The 22,580-nt window shown below is 37.4% G+C and overlaps 1 protein-coding gene across 1 annotated transcript in view; it reads left to right on the forward strand.

The window, feature by feature from the left end:
- The window catches only part of LOC134657236 (nucleoredoxin-like), an 87,522-nt gene that overhangs the window by 24,684 nt on the left and 40,258 nt on the right, over positions 1-22,580 (forward strand). The window contains exons 2-3 of the mRNA XM_063512808.1: positions 13,455-13,685; positions 14,057-14,166. Coding sequence (XP_063368878.1) covers positions 13,455-13,685; positions 14,057-14,166 — 341 coding nt within the window. The remainder of the gene's footprint in view (positions 1-13,454; positions 13,686-14,056; positions 14,167-22,580) is intronic.

Raw genomic sequence — 22,580 nt, forward strand, 5'->3', positions numbered from 1 at the left:
CTTTAAATATACTATGCCTACCAAAGAAAAATAGTACATTACTGCAGACGCCGGGAAAGAAGGGCTTGCCGGGTGAGTAGGTATAGCCGGCCGACCGTAGGGAGGCCGGATAGTGATACGAAGCCGGCAAGACCTTTTCACGGCTAGGCATGTATAGTGCTTTTCTCAAACATGCAATGAAATAAAAAAATACACCACTCAAAAAAACAAATTTATAATCTTTACAATAAAAATCCAACTTCACAACAAAAGTTTTTTAATTTTCCTTCCAATCCCGCCATAATTGTTTTTTTTTTACGGAAGTCGTCCGTATTTCGCGAGTGTAGTGTTCGAATAGACCTATATTAGGGCCATTATACACAATCTGATAATAAGAATCTCAATTTCTATAAATAAAATAAATGCAGAGGATTTTAAATATTGTCTATGGTTTCTGATGACTTACGTATAGACAAAATTTTAAATTTATTCATCAACACATTGAATCATACAGATTCGTATTCTTAATATCAGTACGTTCGTGTATAACAGGCGTTAACACGGATATTTTGGTCCGATAACCATTCATTCACCAAAAATATTTAAAAAAATATATAATTCGGCTGTTTAGTCTGTTCATGGACACAGACCCCATGTTTACATTAGAATTAAAAAAAAATTACTTCCCGGCCTAGGCCTTCAATTTCGTATGAAATTCCTTTACAGTTCTCTGGAGTTGCTCCGCCCTAAACGTGATACTTCGAAGCCTGATATAACGCCCGGAGCGACGACATTTCATTGCATGTTTGAGAAAAAATTGTTACTTTTATCAATTTCCTTATTGTCTGACTTTGCACTTTAAAGAGTTTAAACTCAACATTGCAATATAAACACAAGGAAATTCAAGTCGCCTCGAAACGTCCTATTCTTCAGTGTTGCCAGAAAAAACGAGGGTAATTCAGGGTAAATGGGGTAATGAAATGCTTGGATTTCGTATTGTCCTCACAATGGGGCATAGACAATAGATTACGCATTCTGGTTCCCTTGTTTTCTTTACGCTTTCATTGTCTGTGGAAAGCGGATGAAAATGATGATTTGGATCAAGAAAATTGTTTTCATAAGTAGTTAATAAGTAGGTTGTAGGTACTTACCTACTTAAATAAATGTGAGGTTGACGTTTTTTCCTAGGTTATAGGTAGTGTATGTACTTAGTGATTTTATGTGAGTATTTCGAAAATTAACCACCAATATTATTGAACTGGAAAATAATAAGAACATACACCTATACAGGGAATAACAGAATTACACGATTTCTTTATTAAAAAAATTAAAATTATAATTAAAGAAATTTCTTATTGATACACAAGATTCTTAAGCGATCTTAGGCCCCATTGGGATAATTGTTTCAACAGCAATAACCTTAAAAACTCCCAAACCACAAAACAGTGTAAAACAACGTTTACTTACACAACGCCATGTAATTAATGTAATCCAGCCTAACCTTACAACGATCCCAAGATTAAGACTCCCTAAAGGCCTAAAGTGTCCATACTAACCCATCACTTTCGCCTAACCAGTATAATGTACGAACTAGAAATTCATAACAAATACATGTCGCGACAGATCTATTTACATTGGTCTTGTAAGAGCGATCCTAAGGGATTGGAAAACTTGGACTATGCTTGACCGCGCAAGCTAACTTTACTTTCAAAACATCTTATATGCTATTAGCTCCTTAGGTTTAAGAAGCCTTTTCATAACTTACGAAGGGCGTTTAGACATCTTAATTTACAAACCTCCTATCTTTTCCAATTAGGTTACGGCAAAATAAACCGTATGTGCTATGAGTTAGAGTTAATTTTTAAATGCGTTTTGATTATCATATAAACGTTCACCTATTTAGGTTGATTGTACCAGAGTCAGACGCATGTATTCTTTACTTTGAAAACTTCGTATCTCTCTTATTTGTTTCGATTCCAAGGCAACCGTAACTACTACAGGATAGAGTTCATATTTGATCGCGCTTTGGTATTTAGATAGGCATTTGACAGTTGTAATAAGATTGTTCCAGACGGGTGACCAGGGTAAATTACTTACGGATTATGGAACCCTGGACGTTACATTTATGGGAGCGGTACGGTTGGCTGCACTGGTAAGCTAAAGAATTACTATCATCCATACCAGGCTGCGTTTCCACCAGAGATGTGAGAGGATGAGTAGCGTAAAAATAAAAATGTAATGTACACGTCTAGATGTCTAGATTAAAAAACCGGCCAAGTGCGAGTCGGACTCGCACACGGAGGGTTCCGCACCATCAACAAAAAAAGCGGCCAAGTGCGAGTCGGGCTCGCCCGTGAAGGCGTATTTAGGCGATTTAAGACGTATAAAAAAAAAACTACTTACTAGATCTCGTTCAAACCAATTTTCGGTGGAAGTTTACATGGTAATGTACATCATATATTTTTTTTAGTTTTATCATTCTCTTATTTTAGAAGTTACAGGGGGGGGGGGACACATTTTACCACTTTGGAAGTGTCTCTCGCGCAAACTATTCAGTTTAGAAAAAAAATGATATTAGAAACCTCAATATCATTTTTGAAGACCTATCCATAGATATCCCACACGTATGGGTTTGATGAAAAAAAATTTTTGAGTTTCAGTTCGAAGTATGGGGAACCCCAAAAATTTATTGTTTTTTTTTCTATTTTTGTGTGAAAATCTTAATGCGGTTCACAGAATACATCTACTTACCAAGTTTCAACAGTATAGTTCTTATAGTTTCGGAGAAAAGTGGCTGTGACATACGGACGGACAGACAGACGGACAGACAGACAGACATGACGAATCTTATAAGGGTTCCGTTTTTTGCCATTTGGCTACGGAACCCTAAAACAAGCAAAAAAACGGTCACCCATCCAAGTACTGACCCCGCCCGACGTTGCTTAACTTCGATCAAAAATCACGTTTGTTGTATGGGAGACCCACTTAAATCTTTATTTTATTCTGTTTTTAGTATTTGTTGTTATAGCGGCAACAGAAATACCTACATCATCTGTGAAAATTTCAACTGTCTAGCTATCACGGTTCGTGAGATACAGCCTGGTGACAGACGGACGGACGGACGGACGGACAGCGGAGTCTTAGTAATAGGGTTCCGTTTTTACCCTTTGGGTACGGAACCCTAAAAATCAATAATAATTAATTAAATTAGTTACTGTTTCCACCAATACACTGTATAAACAATAGGTACCTGCAAACAACTTCAAGCTAATCTTGACTTGACAGAAAAGTTTTAGAAGTACAATGTTGCAACCTGCATAAAGAGGCCCACTGATTAACAGTCCCCCGGACGGTATCGGCCTGTCAGTTAGAACAAAAAGTTGACAGCTCCGAACAACTGACAGGCCGATACCGTCCGTCCGGCGGACTAAAATCAGTGGGCCCCTTAAGTATACAGGTTGACTGTTATTCATTCCGATTCTTGAAACAAGTTATTTTGGCTAATGTGGAATCGTATTTATTGTATGTAGGGGGCTATTCATAAATTACGTCATTTCAAATTAGGGGGGGACATCGGATGATGGTAGCATGACATACCTAGGAGGAAACCGGCTCATTCGAAGCATGATTTTTGGATTATTTTAAGGGGGAGGGGGGGGGGGGTCCAAAAATCGTCAAAAATAGATGACGTAATTTATGGACAGCCCCTAGGTACGATAAAGATGGCGCTGTATTACTCAATAAATATAATTAAGGTACCACACCCAAAGCTACCTGCACCAAATAAGGCCCATCGTTATTTTTATTTACAATTTCCTAATGTTTAATATGAACTTACAGTTTTGTCAATGACACTAGCGGACATGGACGCAAAATTTTACCCAATTCACACTTATTTATGGAATTATTTAATTTTGGAAGTTAGTTAGGAACCGGGCCTTATTTGGTGAAGGTACAGTCTGACAAAAAAGAGTAGAAATTAAAAAGTGGCAACACTGTAGTGTCGTCCCGTTTTTCTTAGCATTACAGTATTGCCACTTTTTAATTTCTACTCTTTTTTGCCAGACTTTAGGTACCTACGTTAAATTGTAAAACGCAAATGTTTGACAGTTCTGGGTGCCTCTAGGCATCCAGTTACCTTACCACACTGACCATCCAGGCTGGATGGTCAGTGCCTTACCACAAAACATATACCGGTGTGCAGGGCCATCTGTTTTTTAATATTAAACTGTATTTTACGCATTTTAGTATGCCTTTGTCTTTGCTAGTAGCTTTACATCACACACGGCAACACTCTTCAAACTTTGAACAGAATTTACCAACATTTCCTTGTATTTTTGCAAAACGCGTTCGGTGTTTAGCTTCAGTTTAATTCACACAATTTTAAACCTTACCTCACCGGCTTAAGGTACATAATGTATGCATACTATGCATATTGTGTACGCTGTTTAACTTTATGAATACGATTTTGAGCCTTAATTCAAAGCGTTAAGGTTCATTATGTATGCGTGTGGGTTTCTTTTCTCCTTAGAACGCAGTGAAAGGGCTGCATTAAGGAAGAGCCCTACAGCAGGCGTCGACCTAGTCACAGTTCATGTAGTTTAAACAGTATTTTCTTTCGCTTCGGTGTATCATCAATGATATGATGATATGATGATTCATCATATCAGCCTTTTATTGCCTACTGCTGAGCATAGGCCTCCCTTTGAGTATGTACGTTACTTATCAGTTTCATCAAAGCAAAACAATATAATAACTTAATGTTTAAATGAACTAGTTGTACATTGTCAAAAATTCAAATGTGGTTTTTCATCCTTATGCTCCATATGCTTAAGGATGACTCACGTCACGTTAGACTGGGCCGTATCCGGGCCGGAGCTTCCGGCGCTTACTTTTCTATGACAGATGACAGGTGGATCACGTGATACTTTTCATAGAAAATGAAGCGCCGCGCGCCGGAAGCTCCGGCCCGGTCACGGCCCGGTCTAACCTGAGTCATCCTTTATTCGGCTGTGTATGTCAAGAGAAAAAAAATACAACGAGTTAAAATACAAAAAAAAATATGAACGAAGTTTTGGGCCACCCTACCCTGTAATGAAAAACAAGGCCTACCGGGAACATTGAAAATCGACTAAATATAATTTTGATTTTTGCCGTTGAATATTGGGCTAGGAAGTCAAAGTACTGGCGTTAACATTATTGTGTAAATTATACGCAGGGAAGCAAAGTATGCTGCGTTTTAAAGCACGAAAGTACCGCGGACTGTTGTGGGGCTTGTGAGTGGAAAATAGAGGGGAGAGGGGGTAATTCACGCAAACTCACGCCAGATTTAACCAAGGGACAAAAGAAAATGGATACCTAGTACCTACCTACAGGTTTAGTACTAAACTACCAAGTAGCATAGGTACTTATAGTTGGTCAAACCAATTTGTCAGTCAGTAAGAACCAGGAAAACTATACTCATCCTTTTCTTTTGGGGGCTGGTACTAGTGTAAGACAAAGATAGTATGATTCTCTCTGTCTGTGTTTGAAATGAGACAGTCCTTTGACAAACTATAATTTATTTTTCTCGGACACGAATACTATACGTGACTATACCTAACAATTTCATTATGTTTTTCTTGCCCCGTCCCGTCTCACATTAGTTACCTAATTTTATATTCGTAAAATCGAAATCTAGTTCTCATGAACATTGTCCAGACAGGACAATTTTCACACAATCTGATTAGATTGTCAATTTAATTGTGTGGTTCGGACGTAACGTAAAAATGAAATTAAAAGACATTTGGCTCACCGATCACACAAAAACAAAGCTAGGTTACCAACTCCTGGACCAACTTTCAATCATTTGTCAGATAGACAACGTTAAAAACACTTCCCACTTCTGCAATCAATTTCGAGTGGCATTCGCTAGCGGCTCACAACCTCAGTGCGTACGCTCGAGCGCTTTCGACGGGCGCTAGCGAAAGTGAACCAGACGATACCCTCCCTTGTTTCAGAGGGTGGGCCGTGGAGCTAGTACTGATAGATGCGCCATCTAGGTACTATCACGCTCCGCGATTGTTACGCCATTTAGGGTCCTAAAGTGGAGTCCAGACGAGAAAATTTTTCGCCAATCTGATGAAATTGTCCGATCGAATCAGGCCGTGCGGACGCAAAAGCCAATTTGATTCCCCGATCAAATCAGCAGGTGCGGACACAAAAATGCCAATTTTCGAAGTTAGTATTGGTGCCAATTATTTTCCTGATCAAATTGTCGATTTGCCCAGCCCGTCTGGACACAGCTTATGTCCTAGCTAAATTGGTTGTTCCATACTTACGCTATGGAATGTGCAATTTAGCTAGATCCCTAAATGGCGTAACAATCACGGAGCGTGACTGCACATAGAGTCTTTCTAATCTTACTCTACACCGACTTTGCAAGCAACAGAGTACGCCACCATATAAGTACCTACCCATTTCAAATTCCTATGAAGATATGACGTACGTAGAGGCCTCTACAGAGGGGCACCGCGAAAACCGAATTTTTCAAATTGCGGGCATTTTTCTCTGTCACTCTAATTACGCCTTTGTCAGATTTACCACCAGTAAAATCATTAATAACATAGGAAATCAGGATGTAATGCAGTATTTAATTAAGATCAGTTAGTTATTGCTCAAGTAATGTATTTATTATAGGGACAACTACAAGGTTTAGAATATAAAAATGGCAAACATTATTTAAGTAATATATTTATATAAGCAAATTGTAAGTAAAAGTTAGTATATTGTAAATTTACTGAACAATTAATCGGCTTTATTACCACATAATTCACAAAAATCTTAATAATTGTATTGCTAAATTAATTAGTCAAGTAGGTACGCTGCGTAATAGATATCGGTGGCTTATAGTTAGTACTGGCTACCTTACCGTACACACCTGACATAATTTAAAACAGTAATAAAGATCTAGCAATAAGCTACATGATGTATTACACCGTAATCAGTTGGAATATACGTTACATAGCAATTGTTAAAAGGTCATCAAAGGTTGTAACGTACATACCATCAGACTATAACACAAAGAAAACATAAAAGTCATAAAAACACAATAAAATAGATACTTAGCTTCGTTTGTCATTGTTAGCTCTCCAACTGAGAAGTGAGCCACAACTGTCAGACACCCGCTTATATTCGATCAGACTTCACCCCTTCCACCACTTCTTGGTAGGAATAACAAGTAAGATGTTTGCGGCACATCCGGTTATCATAATAATTCAATTTAACAAATGTATTTGCTACATTTTAATTTAATTTATTATAGAATAATTAATAGCAAATTAATACGAATTTAATATCATGGCTTATTATTATAGGATACTTTATTTACGTTACTAATGTTCTGACAGTTATGGTCAAGAAATATACATGGAGGGTAGTTGTGTAATTAAACAGCAGTTCTAACTTATTATTTCGATATACGTATTAGCTTAGCAAAAGTGGACTATTTAGTGAAAATGTAAGTGTGATCTTTGTTTTTATAGTACGTATCTCACACGGCCATACTGACAGGTGCTTCGTTCTCGAAGTACCTTATTTCTGCAATCATATTAAACTTAGTGTATGCAATGACTATTTTTTATTAGTCAGATACTATATCACATATCACATTAATCAAATGAGAGCTCGCAGGCTCGGCAGCAGGTCCCTATATTGCTACTTTTTCACTTACATCAAGCGAGAGCTCGCAGGCTCGGCAGCAATTATCCTACTTACAATCACCATGCTACGGGCACTTATCACATCAAGTCAGCCTCGGTAGCATGTATCGCCCTGAGTTGGCTACTGGTCCACTTATAACATCAAGTGGGGCACACAGGCTCTGCAGCAGGTCCCTATATTGCTACTTTTTCACTTACATCAAGCGAGAGCTCGTTGGCTCGGCAGCAATAATCCTAGTTACAATCACCATGCTACTGTTTTACTTATCACATCACGTCAGCCTCGGTAGCATGTATCATAAATGCCAAATCATACACAGACATAGCGATCACATATCAAATCTACAGTAGATATTATCTTGTGTAAAATACAAAAAAAAATACCTTTCCAAATATCGTTCGGCCAATCTGACGAATCATTGCACATTTAAACATATTAATTACGTGACGATAGCTTCATGGTACACCAGGACTCTGCTCCACTGTCGCTTGTAGTGGGTCAAAGGTGGGCAAAGCGATGTCTTTGTCTCTTCCGCGAGCACCGGAGACGGTTTTCGTAACCGCTATCAGAAGGCTTTCCACAGCTTCCAAATTCATCTGAAATTATATAAGTATATATGTAAAATGTAGCTGGATACTATCCCACTTCTGATGTCAGATTTACCACCAGTAAAATCATTAATAACATAGGAAATCAGGATGTAATGCAGTATTTAATTAAGATCAGTTAGTTATTGCTCAAGTAATGTATTTATTATAGGGACAACTACAAGGTTTAGAATATAAAAATGGCAAACATTATTTAAGTAATATATTTATATAAGCAAATTGTAAGTAAAAGTTAGTATATTGTAAATTTACTGAACAATTAATCGGCTTTATTACCACATAATTCACAAAAATCTTAATAATTGTATTGCTAAATTAATTAGTCAAGTAGGTACGCTGCGTAATAGATATCGGTGGCTTATAGTTAGTACTGGCTACCTTACCGTACACACCTGACATAATTTAAAACAGTAATAAAGATCTAGCAATAAGCTACATGATGTATTACACCGTAATCAGTTGGAATATACGTTACATAGCAATTGTTAAAAGGTCATCAAAGGTTGTAACGTACATACCATCAGACTATAACACAAAGAAAATATAAAAGTCATAAAAACACAATAAAATAGATACTTAGCTTCGTTTGTCATTGTTAGCTCTCCAACTGAGAAGTGAGCCACAACTGTCAGACACCCGCTTATATTCGATCAGACTTCACCCCTTCCACCACTTCTTGGTAGGAATAACAAGTAAGATGTTTGCGGCACATCCGGTTATCATAATAATTCAATTTAACAAATGTATTTGCTACATTTTAATTTAATTTATTATAGAATAATTAATAGCAAATTAATACGAATTTAATATCATGGCTTATTATTATAGGATACTTTATTTACGTTACTAATGTTCTGACAGTTATGGTCAAGAAATATACATGGAGGGTAGTTGTGTAATTAAACAGCAGTTCTAACTTATTATTTCGATATACGTATTAGCTTAGCAAAAGTGGACTATTTAGTGAAAATGTAAGTGTGATCTTTGTTTTTATACTACGTATCTCACACCTTCATTGGAGTAAAAGAGAAAGATCTCCGTAATTTGCGAAATTCGGTTTTTGCGGTAGCCCCTCTGATCTCGCAAAAAATCACAAGTGGTTGCATATTGCGGCTTTTGAATCTACTTAGCCGGCAATTCGGCAATATATCTTAAATCGCATGCAATTTATTGCAAGGTTAATAAAAGCGTGAAATACTCTCGTTTATGTTTCTTTTCATTCCAATACAATTAAGAAAGATTAAAAAAAAAAAACAATTTTGGTGATCAATAAAAGCAAATCAAAATCAGCATTTCCTGCAGCTCTGGCTCTATGGTCGCCTCCCCGCCCGCCCCAAGAGCATAAAGTATCTTTTTAATTTTTTTTGACGAGGCCATGTTTTGTTCTGATATTAGGTCGGTTCGTTCAATTTAGATTTTTATTGTTCCTCAGTGCCTAAACGTGGAGTTGAGAGCGGAATTGTTTTCGTTCTAAAAACTTTGTCAAATTTGTTTATTTCAATTTAAAGTTTTGCTAAGAATTTGCCTGGTCATAAATGTTTTTTTAAATAGGTATGCTCATTGTAAGTTTGGTATTTTATATGGTCTTTATTATTTGCAAGTATCTTTTTGAAAAGTCTCATGATTAAGTATTTAATTTGATAAGTAGGCCATATTTATAAATGCCGTGCCGAGACAACGCGAGGAAGATGAGGCCATATTTTTTTAACAATACCATAGAGGCCATATTTATGAATTAACTACAAGCATGACACTTGGGGCTGCTTATCGCACTCTCTCTGAGTAAACAATCACATCAAATGAGATCGGAATCACACGATAGGTTGGCGTGAGCGACGCCGATATCTCGCGCCGGCTTTTAGCCTGATTGCTTGTCATTGTGCGTACTTACAGACAGATACGTGCGTATTAGTAGTAGGTAGTGCCAGAGTCACAAAACACAATGGCAGGCAAAAGAACTGCTGTATAGAGCACAGTATATGCGGGTTATAGCAAAATTGAATTTTGGGCCAACATGATGAAATAAGTAAATATAATGTCCGATTGTGTTATAAGGGAGCAAAATAACATCTTTACGGCGAGGCTTAAATCCTAAACGAAGAAAAGGATTCTATAGTTGAATCTTGAGCGTAGTGAGGGATTATAGTGTTAACGCTCTTTTAGATGGAAATAATTTTGCTACCATGTGACACATACTGTTTTTCACATCAACTATGAGGAAATTGTTATGTTAAATATTATTATTTAACGTAAAAAAATAGTATGCAAAAATTAAATAAACGTGTATCCTAGAACAGAAAAGTGCTTTGATCCCCCGTAACAGGGAAGAAAAGTGCCACTTATCCTAGCGGGGAAGAAAAAGCCCTATTTCGAATAGGTAGATGATGTTAAATGAGATATTCCAGTTCGTGGGCAACGTAGCAACCATTTCATGAATGTAATAGCAATAAGTATTAATCTATCTATCTAATACCTTTAAACGAGCAATTCTTGTTTATTTATATATATATATTTCGGGGATCTCGGAAACGGCTCTAACGATTTCGATGAAATTTGCTATATGGGGGTTTTCATTTGGATTTGATTTGGTTTGATTTTGTTTGATATTTTACGTTTATTATTTGCTTCGGGTTGGTGTGGTGAAAAATTATGTGTTTCACTCGGGGGCAAATTTTGTTTAACCCTCGCAGCGCTCAAGATTCCATTTTTCGAATTTAGGAATCTTTCGCTTGCTCGGGTATCAACATTTAGCACGAGCGGTTAAACAACAACGTTGCCCTTTTGTAAAACAAATAACTATTTAGTGGGATGGGGCAAGTGGCGATGGCGCTTAGAGATTTAACAGCATTCTAGCTGTTACACTGTCTCTTTTCCTTATTAAAATAATAATTAGGAATACCCCGAATACATAGGAATATTAAACCGCTTTATCTTGTTTCCATTAGGTACTTACCTAATACCTACCCACCAGATACAGGATGTCAAAAATTCGCACACAAATTTGAATTTATATTTGCTCTTCGTTCTCACTGTAAAAGGAAAATAGAACATTACACAATCACACAACAATAAAGTGCAGGTTAGGTCATACGAAAGGCCTGGGATTAGAAAGCGAACTAAAAGGTCACCTGTTATAGCGAAAGACCCAATTGTATGTCCAATTGTCTTCAGACAAAAATTATAATAGATATTGAATTATTTACTAAAATACAGAATGATTTAGTTATGTATTTCTGGCCACAGGGCCACACTAGTACTAGGTACTAGGTAGAGGGAAAAATTTAGGACATGAACATTTTTTACTAGGTTTCATATATTTCAGCGAGTCACAGGACATGTATATCGATGGTATCTAATGGAAAGATGATTTTTTTCTCCATTTTAACAGGTCAGTGATATTAAAATACCCAGAACTTGAAACGCACCTTCAATTCACACATGCAAACAAGTACATACAAACTTACGTACGAGATTTTCCCTCCACATAATGAGTATTATGCCTACTGTCTCCCTCGTGTCTGGCGTGCGGTAAACATTCTGACTTTCTGACACGCGTACACAATAATGTTTACGCCTGCTGATTGCGAGAGAGCCATAACTATAAGAATATTACTGAGATAACTATATATCCAAAAGGTCTACATCTTTTGCGTCAATCTACCTAATTGGTTTCAGCGTGAATTAAGTATTATACTTCTAGTAAAACGCCACAATTAAAAAGTGACAATAACTTTGTCACCCGCTTTTGCCTCACATTGTATTAATTCATGACGGCCTTTATGTCTGTAAAATTCAAAGATTTAAGCAAATAATTTTTCAAACCAGTTCTACGTATACACAATCTCTTCCTTTTTGAAAAGTGGCCTTTCAAAATCTTTCAAATCATAGAACGAACTCGGATTTGCCGTAAAAGACGGCATAATATACGACATAATAAGTTTTTTGTCAATTTCAATTATGATACAAGATTTTATAGCTGACTAATATATTTTTCTTTCAACAGGCAACTTATCGAGACAGGTCTAACAGACCCAAACACGATGTTGCGTTGTTTTATCACCAGATTAGCTCGATGGTACCATATTGCATTGTTACCTAAATTACATACGTAATATTGTGAAGTACTCAGTTGAATAATGGGAAATGGATAATTACCCGAGCATACATATGATACATACATTGCAAGTTAAATAAAAGCTTGTAAAAATACCTTCCTATAATCCGTCGGGTAAAACTAACATGTACACGCTCAATTACCGTTTACTCGATTTCTGAGCACGTCGACGCTGTCACCCTGTATGTTCCATAAACAAAATATTTCGCTTGAGCGGTTATGAGGATCACGTAACTCCCGAACTACGCTACGTTACGTACAGCATAATAAATAGCTAAACACATCCTTTTAGAACGGGTGTAAGTCCATAGATTTTCAGTGGCGTATACGTCTTTACACAAATGACGCGTTGTATAAAATGGCGTAACTCAAAATGAGTTGTTTTAGGAAAATCGATCTAAAGCGTTAACTTTAAAATGACGTAAGTGCCTTTAAAATAAGGACTGATTCAGATTGAATTTATTATGGTTATGAACTGGTTTTGATATGACCTTGATGATCGGCTTGGTCAGGGTCCGCAAACTTTTGAAGTGAAGAGCCACACTATCAGAATAGGGCTCAAGCAGCGATTGGTAGTATCGATACTCAAGACGCTTATGACAGCAACCAATGGCATAATACACGACATATAGGACTATACGTCCATTCATCATTGACAAACGCTTCATGAATTAAGGCGCTTAAGTCGTATGTCGTCAATGGCATATACGTCCGTTCTTAATTGACGAACGCTACAAAAATGTCGTAAAGGCGCGCCGCTTGGCTTTGCGATGTCTGATAGCGGGAATTGCTTTGGGGAATTCCTTACACCGAATTTTCATAACATTTCTTGATAGATAAGTACATAGGTATTTATATGTATACATGCAGCTGATGGTATTTTTATACCCACATTTTGCTTTGAATTGAGCCACATTGAGTACATTGACCCATATTGACGGTGGAAATTTCAAATGTCGTAAGGGACGTACGACAACATGTCCCTTACGACATTTGAAATTTCCACCGTCGATATTATCAATTCCATCTTAACCTCTAAATTTTCTTTCCAGCGTCGTCTCACCCAAAAATACAGCATTGCAGTAGGCGTCCCCACCCTCATCATACGCGGCCGCCCAGTCCGTGCTGCCCTGCTAGCCGATCCAACCGCCTCCGGCTTCCCCTGGCCCGCGCCGCCTCTACATGAGGTCCTTAGAGGAGTTCAGCTTCAAGGTCCAGATGGGAGTAAAGCCTATGAGGATCTGGGAGATGCCGTGAGGGTGTTCTATTTTGCTGCTCATTGGGTAAGTGGAGTAACTTGGTAACTATATCTCAAAGACCCGTCTGTTAAGTAACTCTTCCTCCATATTAGCCGAACTCCATGTACAACGTTAGTGGAGTAATTTACTAACAACATCATCAATGAACCGTCTGTTGAGTATCTCTACTTCTAAGTATCACCTACCTTTATCGGGTTTGCTCTATCTGTAAATTAACTCCAGTCCAGTCCAGTGCAGTGGTAACCAAAACTCCATGATAATATAAGTAGGTATACATACATGACACTAATAGAGATTTTTCCTACTTGCCAATCGTCTTTGCAGCTTGCTTTGACATTGTTCGCTCAAATTTTCACTTTCCTATATCATTTTATACAATGCGACATGTTTTTCAGTGTCCTCCATGCCGCGCGTTCGCCCCAAGCCTCTGCGCAGCTTTGTCAGCCGTGCGCAAGCGGCGCGCCAAGTACGCTAACACGCATCTCATACTCGTCTCCAGCGACAGGTAACTATGTTAATAAATCTGTACTTTAATAATATTAATAAATTTATTGAGATACAATTTTACAGCATTAGTTTAAAGTGTCATTCAATAGAACTTGCTAAACAAACCGCCATACTAAAACTGACCCTGAATGTCAATTTACTAGTAACTTTTGTTTACATAGGTGCAAGTTCTATTGAATGACACTTTAGGACTTAGGTTATTAGGTTTAGTTACAAAAGTAGTTACTAAGCACGAAGAAGCCGGGATCAAGGAACAGGCGGTCAATGTACGAATTGACCGCCTGTTCGTTGATCCCGGTCGCTCAGGGTCAGCAATTATTCGTCTTCTATTTTTTCTTACATTTAGGGGGTCAAAAACTTGCCAAAAATCGTCTTACATAATAAAATAATAAAATTGTTTATTCCGTTTAAGTATTCATTTACATTGTACAAAGTTGGTACCTCTTTTTAAGTATCAAATACTTACTAATATCAAATAATATAAATAAAGTCGAAATAAATCCCCAACTTACTTCATTTATGGAGAGTCAAGAATACCAAACGACACTGGAGAAGTTCCAACAAACAGACAGTTTTATTGAAACCAGGCAGACTCCTGCGGAAACTTAGAACTTTTAACTGACTTGTGACAAAAGAGTTTTAAAGCAATCACCTTCAGCCCTTTATGAGCCTGTCTGAATGATGAATTAGGTACAGGGTAGAGGAACGTATACAGGATGGCCCAAAAATACGTTGACAACGTTTTTTCTAATTATATTATTAAGTACTTACGTAACTAGTACAAAATAAGTTAAAAATTAAAACTACACTTCTTTTATGCAACAAAAATTTATTGTCTTCAAAATAGCCTCCTTTCGCTTTGATACACAAACGCAAACGTTTGTTAAAACTTTCAACGAAATGCCGCAGCTCCTCCAAGGATATTTTTTCCCATTCTTTGGTACTTAAGTGTTGCTTTTAGAGCATTTACACTTTTGTGTTTAGTAGCACAGGCCCTTGTCTCTAAGATTGACCACAAACTATAATCCATTGAATTTCGATCAGGCGAGTAAGTAGGGTGGCCACTCTTTTGAACTTATGAATCCGGGAAAATTATCTTTGCACCACTGCAATTTTCCCGGATTCATAAGTGATATAGGTGCTGCTGTAATCCACTTAAATTGCTTAACTTTAATGTCGCGTATCACATTTCCTTGGCCTCTATAAACGACACTGAAGACTATAAACTTCCACTGTGTTAACTTTAGTACCGAACTTCAAGCCATAAACCTTAATTTGTTTGGCACCCTTCATCAAATACTCTCGTGCTAGCTCTTTCACTCTCGCTTGGCTGTTGCGAGTGCAAGCGAGTCGAATCCTCAGTCGAACCAGTCTTAGGTAATCTAAAGTGACCATACAGAGTTATCGGAATTATTTCCTTAAATTCAACATTAAACTAAAATCACCTTTGTCCAATGGAGAAAGCATAGATTCCATTGTTTATAGACTCAGCAGCCATATAGCAGCATAGCAGCTGGGCATAGTCGAATTCCATACCAAGAACTTATTACTTTATGCCAAGAATGTACGAAAGTTTGTACCGTAGTAGGTACAAATTTTTGTAATTACGTAAAGCAGTCTCTGTCGTTACCGCTTAAAGGATGACTCACGCTACGCTAGACCGGCCCGTGCCTGGGGCGAGGTGTCCGACACGTCATTTTCTATGATGGCTGATCGGTGATCATATGGTCCTTTCCATAGAAAACGAAGCGCCGGAAGCTCCGACCCAGCCTTAATTTAGGTCTTTATTCTAAACTGTGGTAAACTGTCAACTCTGACTTTTCAAGGGTGCAGTACCCCTTATACTGGTTGCCAGAGCATTTGACTTCTCAACATTCATCAGCAACATTCTCGTAATAACCCCCTACTCAGCCCCTACTAAGAAAGGGACGGCCCTATCTGAATGGCTCAGTAAGGCTCAGAATAGGGTACTTAGGGAACGAAGGGAGTGTTGTTTACTACAACGGAACTGAGGTTTTTGTGTTTACTGAGATTCGGGAAAAAGTTCGTGCAATCATCTTGATCACTGAGCATTCAACTAACTACAAGGCCTTCCTTGCCTTCAAACCGTGGGGAAACATGCTACCTATATATGTAGAGTTTGGCAAGTTAATTAATTATTCCACTTTTAATAGTTATTTGTTTTACAAGGGGGTAAAGTTGTTGTTTAACCGCTCGTGCTAATATTGATACCCGAGCAAGCGAAAGATCCCAAAATAGAAAAATGGAATCTTGAGCGTTGCGAGGGTTTCAAAACACGAGGGTTAACGAAGCAAATATTAAATGTAAAATATCAAACAAAATTAAACCAAATCAAATTCAAATGAATGTTATTAAATACCTATTTATCAACCAAAATCATCATTTAAAAGTCAATTCTACCAGCAAACATAAGAAAACAACTCAAAATTTGCATTTGATTACTTTGCCTCACATGTGAATTACTGATAGCAAAGTGCAACTTTGTTATCCGTTTTTGAAGTGCAAAGTAAGCCTTTCCGAGCTGATGTGGTGAAAAATTTATTCTAAGCTTAAATAGGTACAATCCTCAAGAAATTATTCTTACATTCCACTCCTGGATTCCATTTCCCGTAACGAAGGTAATAAACCGGAATAAATGATCTAAGCCTGGACATGAAATATTCAACAACTCGGTCGCTCCACCTTGATTGAATCTACAGATTTTAACAAAGAGAATTTTCTTTTTAATTTTATTTGTTTTACTACTAACTGTGCCCGCGTAATTGTCCCTCCGTCCATCTTACTTTATTTGAACTGATTTTTCTTCCGTTCCCCTCCCCTGCACATTGGGGGTAGATTTCCTAAAATAAAGTAGTATCCTAGGGCGTAAGCTTTCTGCGTGACGAACTTTATCTGAATCTGTAAGTTCAATTCAAGTATAGTAATTCAGCGGTGAAAAACAGGCAGAATCAGGTACATTTAGGTACTTTTTTGAAGTGAAAACTTCTTTAGCGGCCGGCGCTGGGCACTTTTTGAGGTGGGGAAAAAATGATAAACTCGTGACAGCGTAAGGCGATCACGTGACCGTAAGGGGCGTAAGGCGATCGCGTGATCGTAAGGGGTGTAAGGTTTAGATGGCCACTCATCATTTAGATGGCATTTAAATCAATAAAGAAAAACTCAATGTTTTTTGACATTTATGTTGCGGACTCCTTTTCAAGACTCTTTACCTACTTATGTTCAAATAATTTGTCGTTGTCATGGCAGTATGTAAATAAACATGTCAATGAAAAAGTGTGATCGTATTTGAGAATGATAATAATATATAATAAATAAATAGAATACCTCCGCTAAACGTATGTATCGTGTTACCGGGCGTCGGTAACATAGTGAGGTGAGTTTTCACTTCTATCGGCACTCCCGGAGTGCAACCGTTGTTGCTTGTTTTATACACATTTATAGTTGATTGTCAATTGCTTAGTCATATTAAACTCTATTTTAATGAAGTTCAATATGCAGCAACAGGCATTTGACAATCTAAAAAGCAATATGTCCATTGAAACTGATTCGAATATATTTTATATCATCTCATATCAATGAACCAAAGCTTTTTACCTAACTCTAGGCAATATAACGCTCAATTTGTTCCATCCTATCCTGTCATCCAACATCTTCAGGTAAACACAAAATCTGTGTTAATTTCGGAAGAAAAGAAAATTTACTTAAATCCCCTTAACTTCTCAGGTGTGCAGCAATATGTAAAACAGCAGGAGGGGGACGAATGTAAAATCTCGATTTATTGAAACAGGAGCGGTCTGATCGTAAGCTTCTTGAATGCTGATGAGCGAATCCCAAAATGTTGAAAAATAGCCGTTGTCTATACCTATTAGGAAGATAAAGATAAAAGATAGTTTATTCAAGTAGGCATAATTACAATGCGCTTATGAACGTCAAATAAAGCTAGGTAGACCGGCTCCAACCCTACACCTCTGCCCCGAGAAGATTTAAATCCCCCCTCAATTGGAGGAGGGTATCCCAATATGGGACCGGCAACAAACTCGGCGGGACACATCTTTTCAAAAAAAATTACATCTTAGGAAGGAAATTGAAAATTATCGAAACCGTACCAGAACTTTAAAATGGCGTATGTCCGATTTGATAAATAATGGTAAATTATAGCTGGTCAAGCAGATCTTGTCAGTATAAAAAGGCGCGAAATTCAAATTTTCTAATGGGACGATATCCCTTCGCGCTTACATTTTTCAAATTTGCCGCCTTTTTCTACTGACAAGATCTGCTTGACCAGCTTATAAATATCGAACCAAACTCATCCGAAATATTACTTTCTCCAGCCCGTGTCGTGTTTTTAGGGTTCCGTAGCCAAATGGCAAAAAACGGAACCCTTATAGATTCGTCATATCTGTCTGTCTGTCTGTCTGTCCGTCTGTCTGTCCGTCTGTCTGTCCGTCCGTATGTCACAGCCACTTTTCTCCGAAACTATAAGAACTATACTGTTGAAACTTGGTAAGTAGATGTATTATGTAAACCGCATTAAGATTTTCACACAAAAATAGAAAAAAAAACAATAAATTTTTGGGGTTCCCCATACTTCGAACTGAAACTCAAAAAATTTTTTTTCATCAAACCCATACGTGTGGGATATCTATGGATAGGTCTTCAAAAATGATATTGAGGTTTCTAATATCATTTTTTTCTAAACTGAATAGTTTGCGCCAGAGACACTTCCAAAGTGGTAAAATGTGTGTCCCCCCCCCCTGTAACTTCTAAAATAAGAGAATGATAAAACTAAAAAAAATATATGATGTACATTACCATGTAAACTTCCACCGAAAATTGGTTTGAACGAGATCTAGTAAGTAGTTTTTTTTTATACGTCATAAATCGCCTAAATACGGAACCCTTCATGGGCGAGTCCGACTCGCACTTGGCCGCTTTTTTTTAAAATCATACTGATATTAGGTGAGGGTCAATCGGTCCTCGCTAGGAGTACGGGCGGCCGATTGTTCGCAACTCGTGCTGATTTAAAACACTCCCTTCGGTCGTGTTTTAATTTATCGCCACTCGTTTCGAATTTCCTCTTTTTCGCACTTGTATCGAAAATAACTATTTTACTATCTATTAGGGGCGTATTAATAGACGTACTATTTTTTTGACCTGTAGCTTTGCAACAATTAATTATCAGTAAACGAAGGTCAAATCAAAATGAAAATCCAGAGGCTAAAGGTCGTATTAAATAACACAGTTCATTTAAGAAGTGTAATTAAAGATGAAATATAAGCACGGGAAGTTGAAAAGATTAATGTTCAGGTTCGCGAAAAACAGCTAAATAGGAAGTTTACGTAAGTAATTTCTTTTGCACTGAGAACACTTTTATTTTTTTAAAGTACGAGGGGTTCGGGTTTCGATGGCGGTTTTTAGGGTTCCGTAGCCAAATGGAAAAAAACGGAACCCTTATAGATTCGTCATGTCTGTCTGTCTGTCTGTCTGTCCGTCCGTATGTCACAGCCACTTTTCTCCGAAACTATAAGAAATTTGGTAAGTAGATGTATTCTGTGAAAAAAAAATTATTTGGGGGTTCCCCATACTTATAATTAGAACTGAAACTCAAAACATTTTTCTTCATCAATACCATACGTGTGAGGTATCTATAAATAGGCCTTCAAAAATGATATTGAGGTTTCTAATATCATTTGTTTCTAAACTGAATAGTTTGCGCGAGAGACACTTCCAAAGTGGTAAAATGTGTGTGTCCCCCCGCCCCCCCCTATAACTTCTAAAATAAGAGAATTATAAAACAAAAAAAAAATATGATGTACCTACATTATCATGCAAACTTCCACCGAAAATTGGTTTGAACGAGATCTAGTAAGTAGTTTTTAGGGTTCCGTAGCCAAATGGCAAAAAACGGAACCCTTATAGATTCGTCATGTCTGTCTGTCTGTCTGTCCGTCTGTCTGTCCGTCCGTATGTCACAGCCACTTTTCTCCGAAACTATAAGAACTATACTGTTGAAACTTGGTAAGTAGATGTATTCTGTGAACCGCATTAAGATTTTCACACAAAAATAGAAAAAAAACAATAAATTTTTGGGGTTCCCCATACTTCGAACTGAAACTCAAAAATTTTTTTTTCATCAAATCCATACGTGTGGGGTATCTATGGATAGGTCTTCAAAAATGATATTGAGGTTTCTAATATCATTTTTTTCTAAACTGAATAGTTTGCGCGAGAGACACTTCCAAAGTGGTAAAATGTGTGTCCCCCCCCCCCCTGTAACTTCTAAAATAAGAGAATGATAAAACTAAAAAACATATATGATGTACATTACCATGTAAACTTCCACCGAAAATTGGTTTGAACGAGATCTAGTAAGTAGTTTTTTTTATACGTCATAAATCGCCTAAATACGGAACCCTTCATGGGCGAGTCCGACTCGCACTTGGCCGCTTTTTTTAATACGTCATAAATCGCCTAAATACGGAACCCTTCATGGGCGAGTCCGAATCGCACTTGGCCGCTTTTTTTTTGTATTTAGTTACAAAAGCGGCGGTGAATTCGATGCTTGTATTTTGTTTAACCGACTGAAAAAAGAAAACTTTTTTAATTAGCATCTGAACTTCTGTCAAGAATTTCTATTATTTTAACGCACACTATTTATACTTACCGGAAAATAATGTCATTGTTTTTCGACTCTTACGAGTAGCTAGAGTCTATTCGGAAAGAGAAGAGTCGTGGAATGTATTGGGCCTCATACATTCTAACTCTTTTCTTTGCCTGTGTGCTCTACATTTTTCATTAACATCATTGGACGATTGAACCTTAAAATCATTTAAAATCTTATTTATTCTCATTCTGAGGCTGACGCCTTATTTCGGCATAATTTACGTGGGCCTTTTCATTTGAGAACTTCACTTCTATTCAACTCCATACTCTGACAATTATCAATAAACGGCGCACCTATTTTCAGGACCCCTATCTATATCGAGGGGGCAGACAGGTAGCCGGCGCGACGGTGACGTCATACCCCCTTACCTACACTTATTCCTATATACAATGCGACTTATACGAGTCAAGCGCTTTGACAAACCAGTGGCAAATTAACCTCTTTAACGCCGAGAACACCTAAAGGCATCGTAACTAGTCATGCCCACAGCGCATGTAAGTACATACCCTATATGTAAATGCATATGGCGTTTTATCGCCCCAATTTGTCCAACGGATCGATCAATAATACAAAGTACATTCTAGAATGGAACTTGGATAGAAAAAAAAACCGACTTCAATAAGGATGATATAAAATATTATCCTTTTTGGAGTCTATGCGTTACCAACTGATATGTTTGAAGTCAGTGCCAAGCCAAGTAGTAACAATACGAGTCAAAAATGGGATATAAATCCCATGCAAAATAATCAGCTTTATGGCTATAAAGCCATAAAGCTGATTATTTTTTACTGGTATTGTTACTACTTGGCTTGGCACCGACTTCAAACATATCAGTTGGTAACGCATAGACTTCAAAAAGGATAATATTTTATTTGATTGATTTAAAGTCGGTTTTATTTTTTTTGTAAAAAGTTTTTATTTTTCCATTTTTAGTTTTAATCGGTGAGTGAAAAATCAATCATCCCCTATTTTCCTACCCTTAAGGTAGGATTTTTTTTTCCAAATTTATATGGGACCAACTTCGGGGTTATACCCTTTCCAATAAAAATAGTTATTTGTACAACAAGAGATCAAAGTTTGATATTTCTTCGAGTGCTTATTTTGAGTCCCGTGCAAGCGAAAGATTCTATACTATTAATTATTATTAATTTAGAATCTTGGCGTAGTAAGGGACTCAAAAGCGCACGAGATGTAAATAACTTTGATCTCGTGTAGTTCACAAAACTTTTCACCTCAGCAGTGAGAACATATTAGAGAACCCGAAAAATGTATTCCTTCTTCCTCACTTACCTCTATTCACTCATGTTTTCTTAAGATATACCAACAATTAAATTTTCACCTCAGCAGCTGGTACAAGGGTACTTTGCTACTTAAAAACAGTGAGCAAAATTTCATTTTGCTCACTGAGTGAGCAAAATCGCATTTTGCTCATTTTGTCTCACTCAGTGAGTAAAATGCGATTTTGCTCACTGTTTTTAAGTAGCAAAGTACCCAAGGGTTCGAGCTGCTCAGGTGAAAAATAATTATCAAAATCGAACTACTCTGTAAAAAGTTGTCATACATAAAAAAAAAATATACGCGTCGACTTGAGAACCTCCTCCGTTTTTTTCGTCGGTTAAAAACAAGGTCTCGAGTCAACCGAGAGCTCGTCTCACTTGCGCCCGCAATGGGAATGCACACCAAGTGCCGCAACTATAAGAAAACAGGTGATACGATCTTGTACAATT

This window comes from Cydia amplana, chromosome 19 (assembly GCF_948474715.1).
Source record: "Cydia amplana chromosome 19, ilCydAmpl1.1, whole genome shotgun sequence".
Lineage (NCBI taxonomy): Eukaryota > Metazoa > Arthropoda > Insecta > Lepidoptera > Tortricidae > Cydia > Cydia amplana.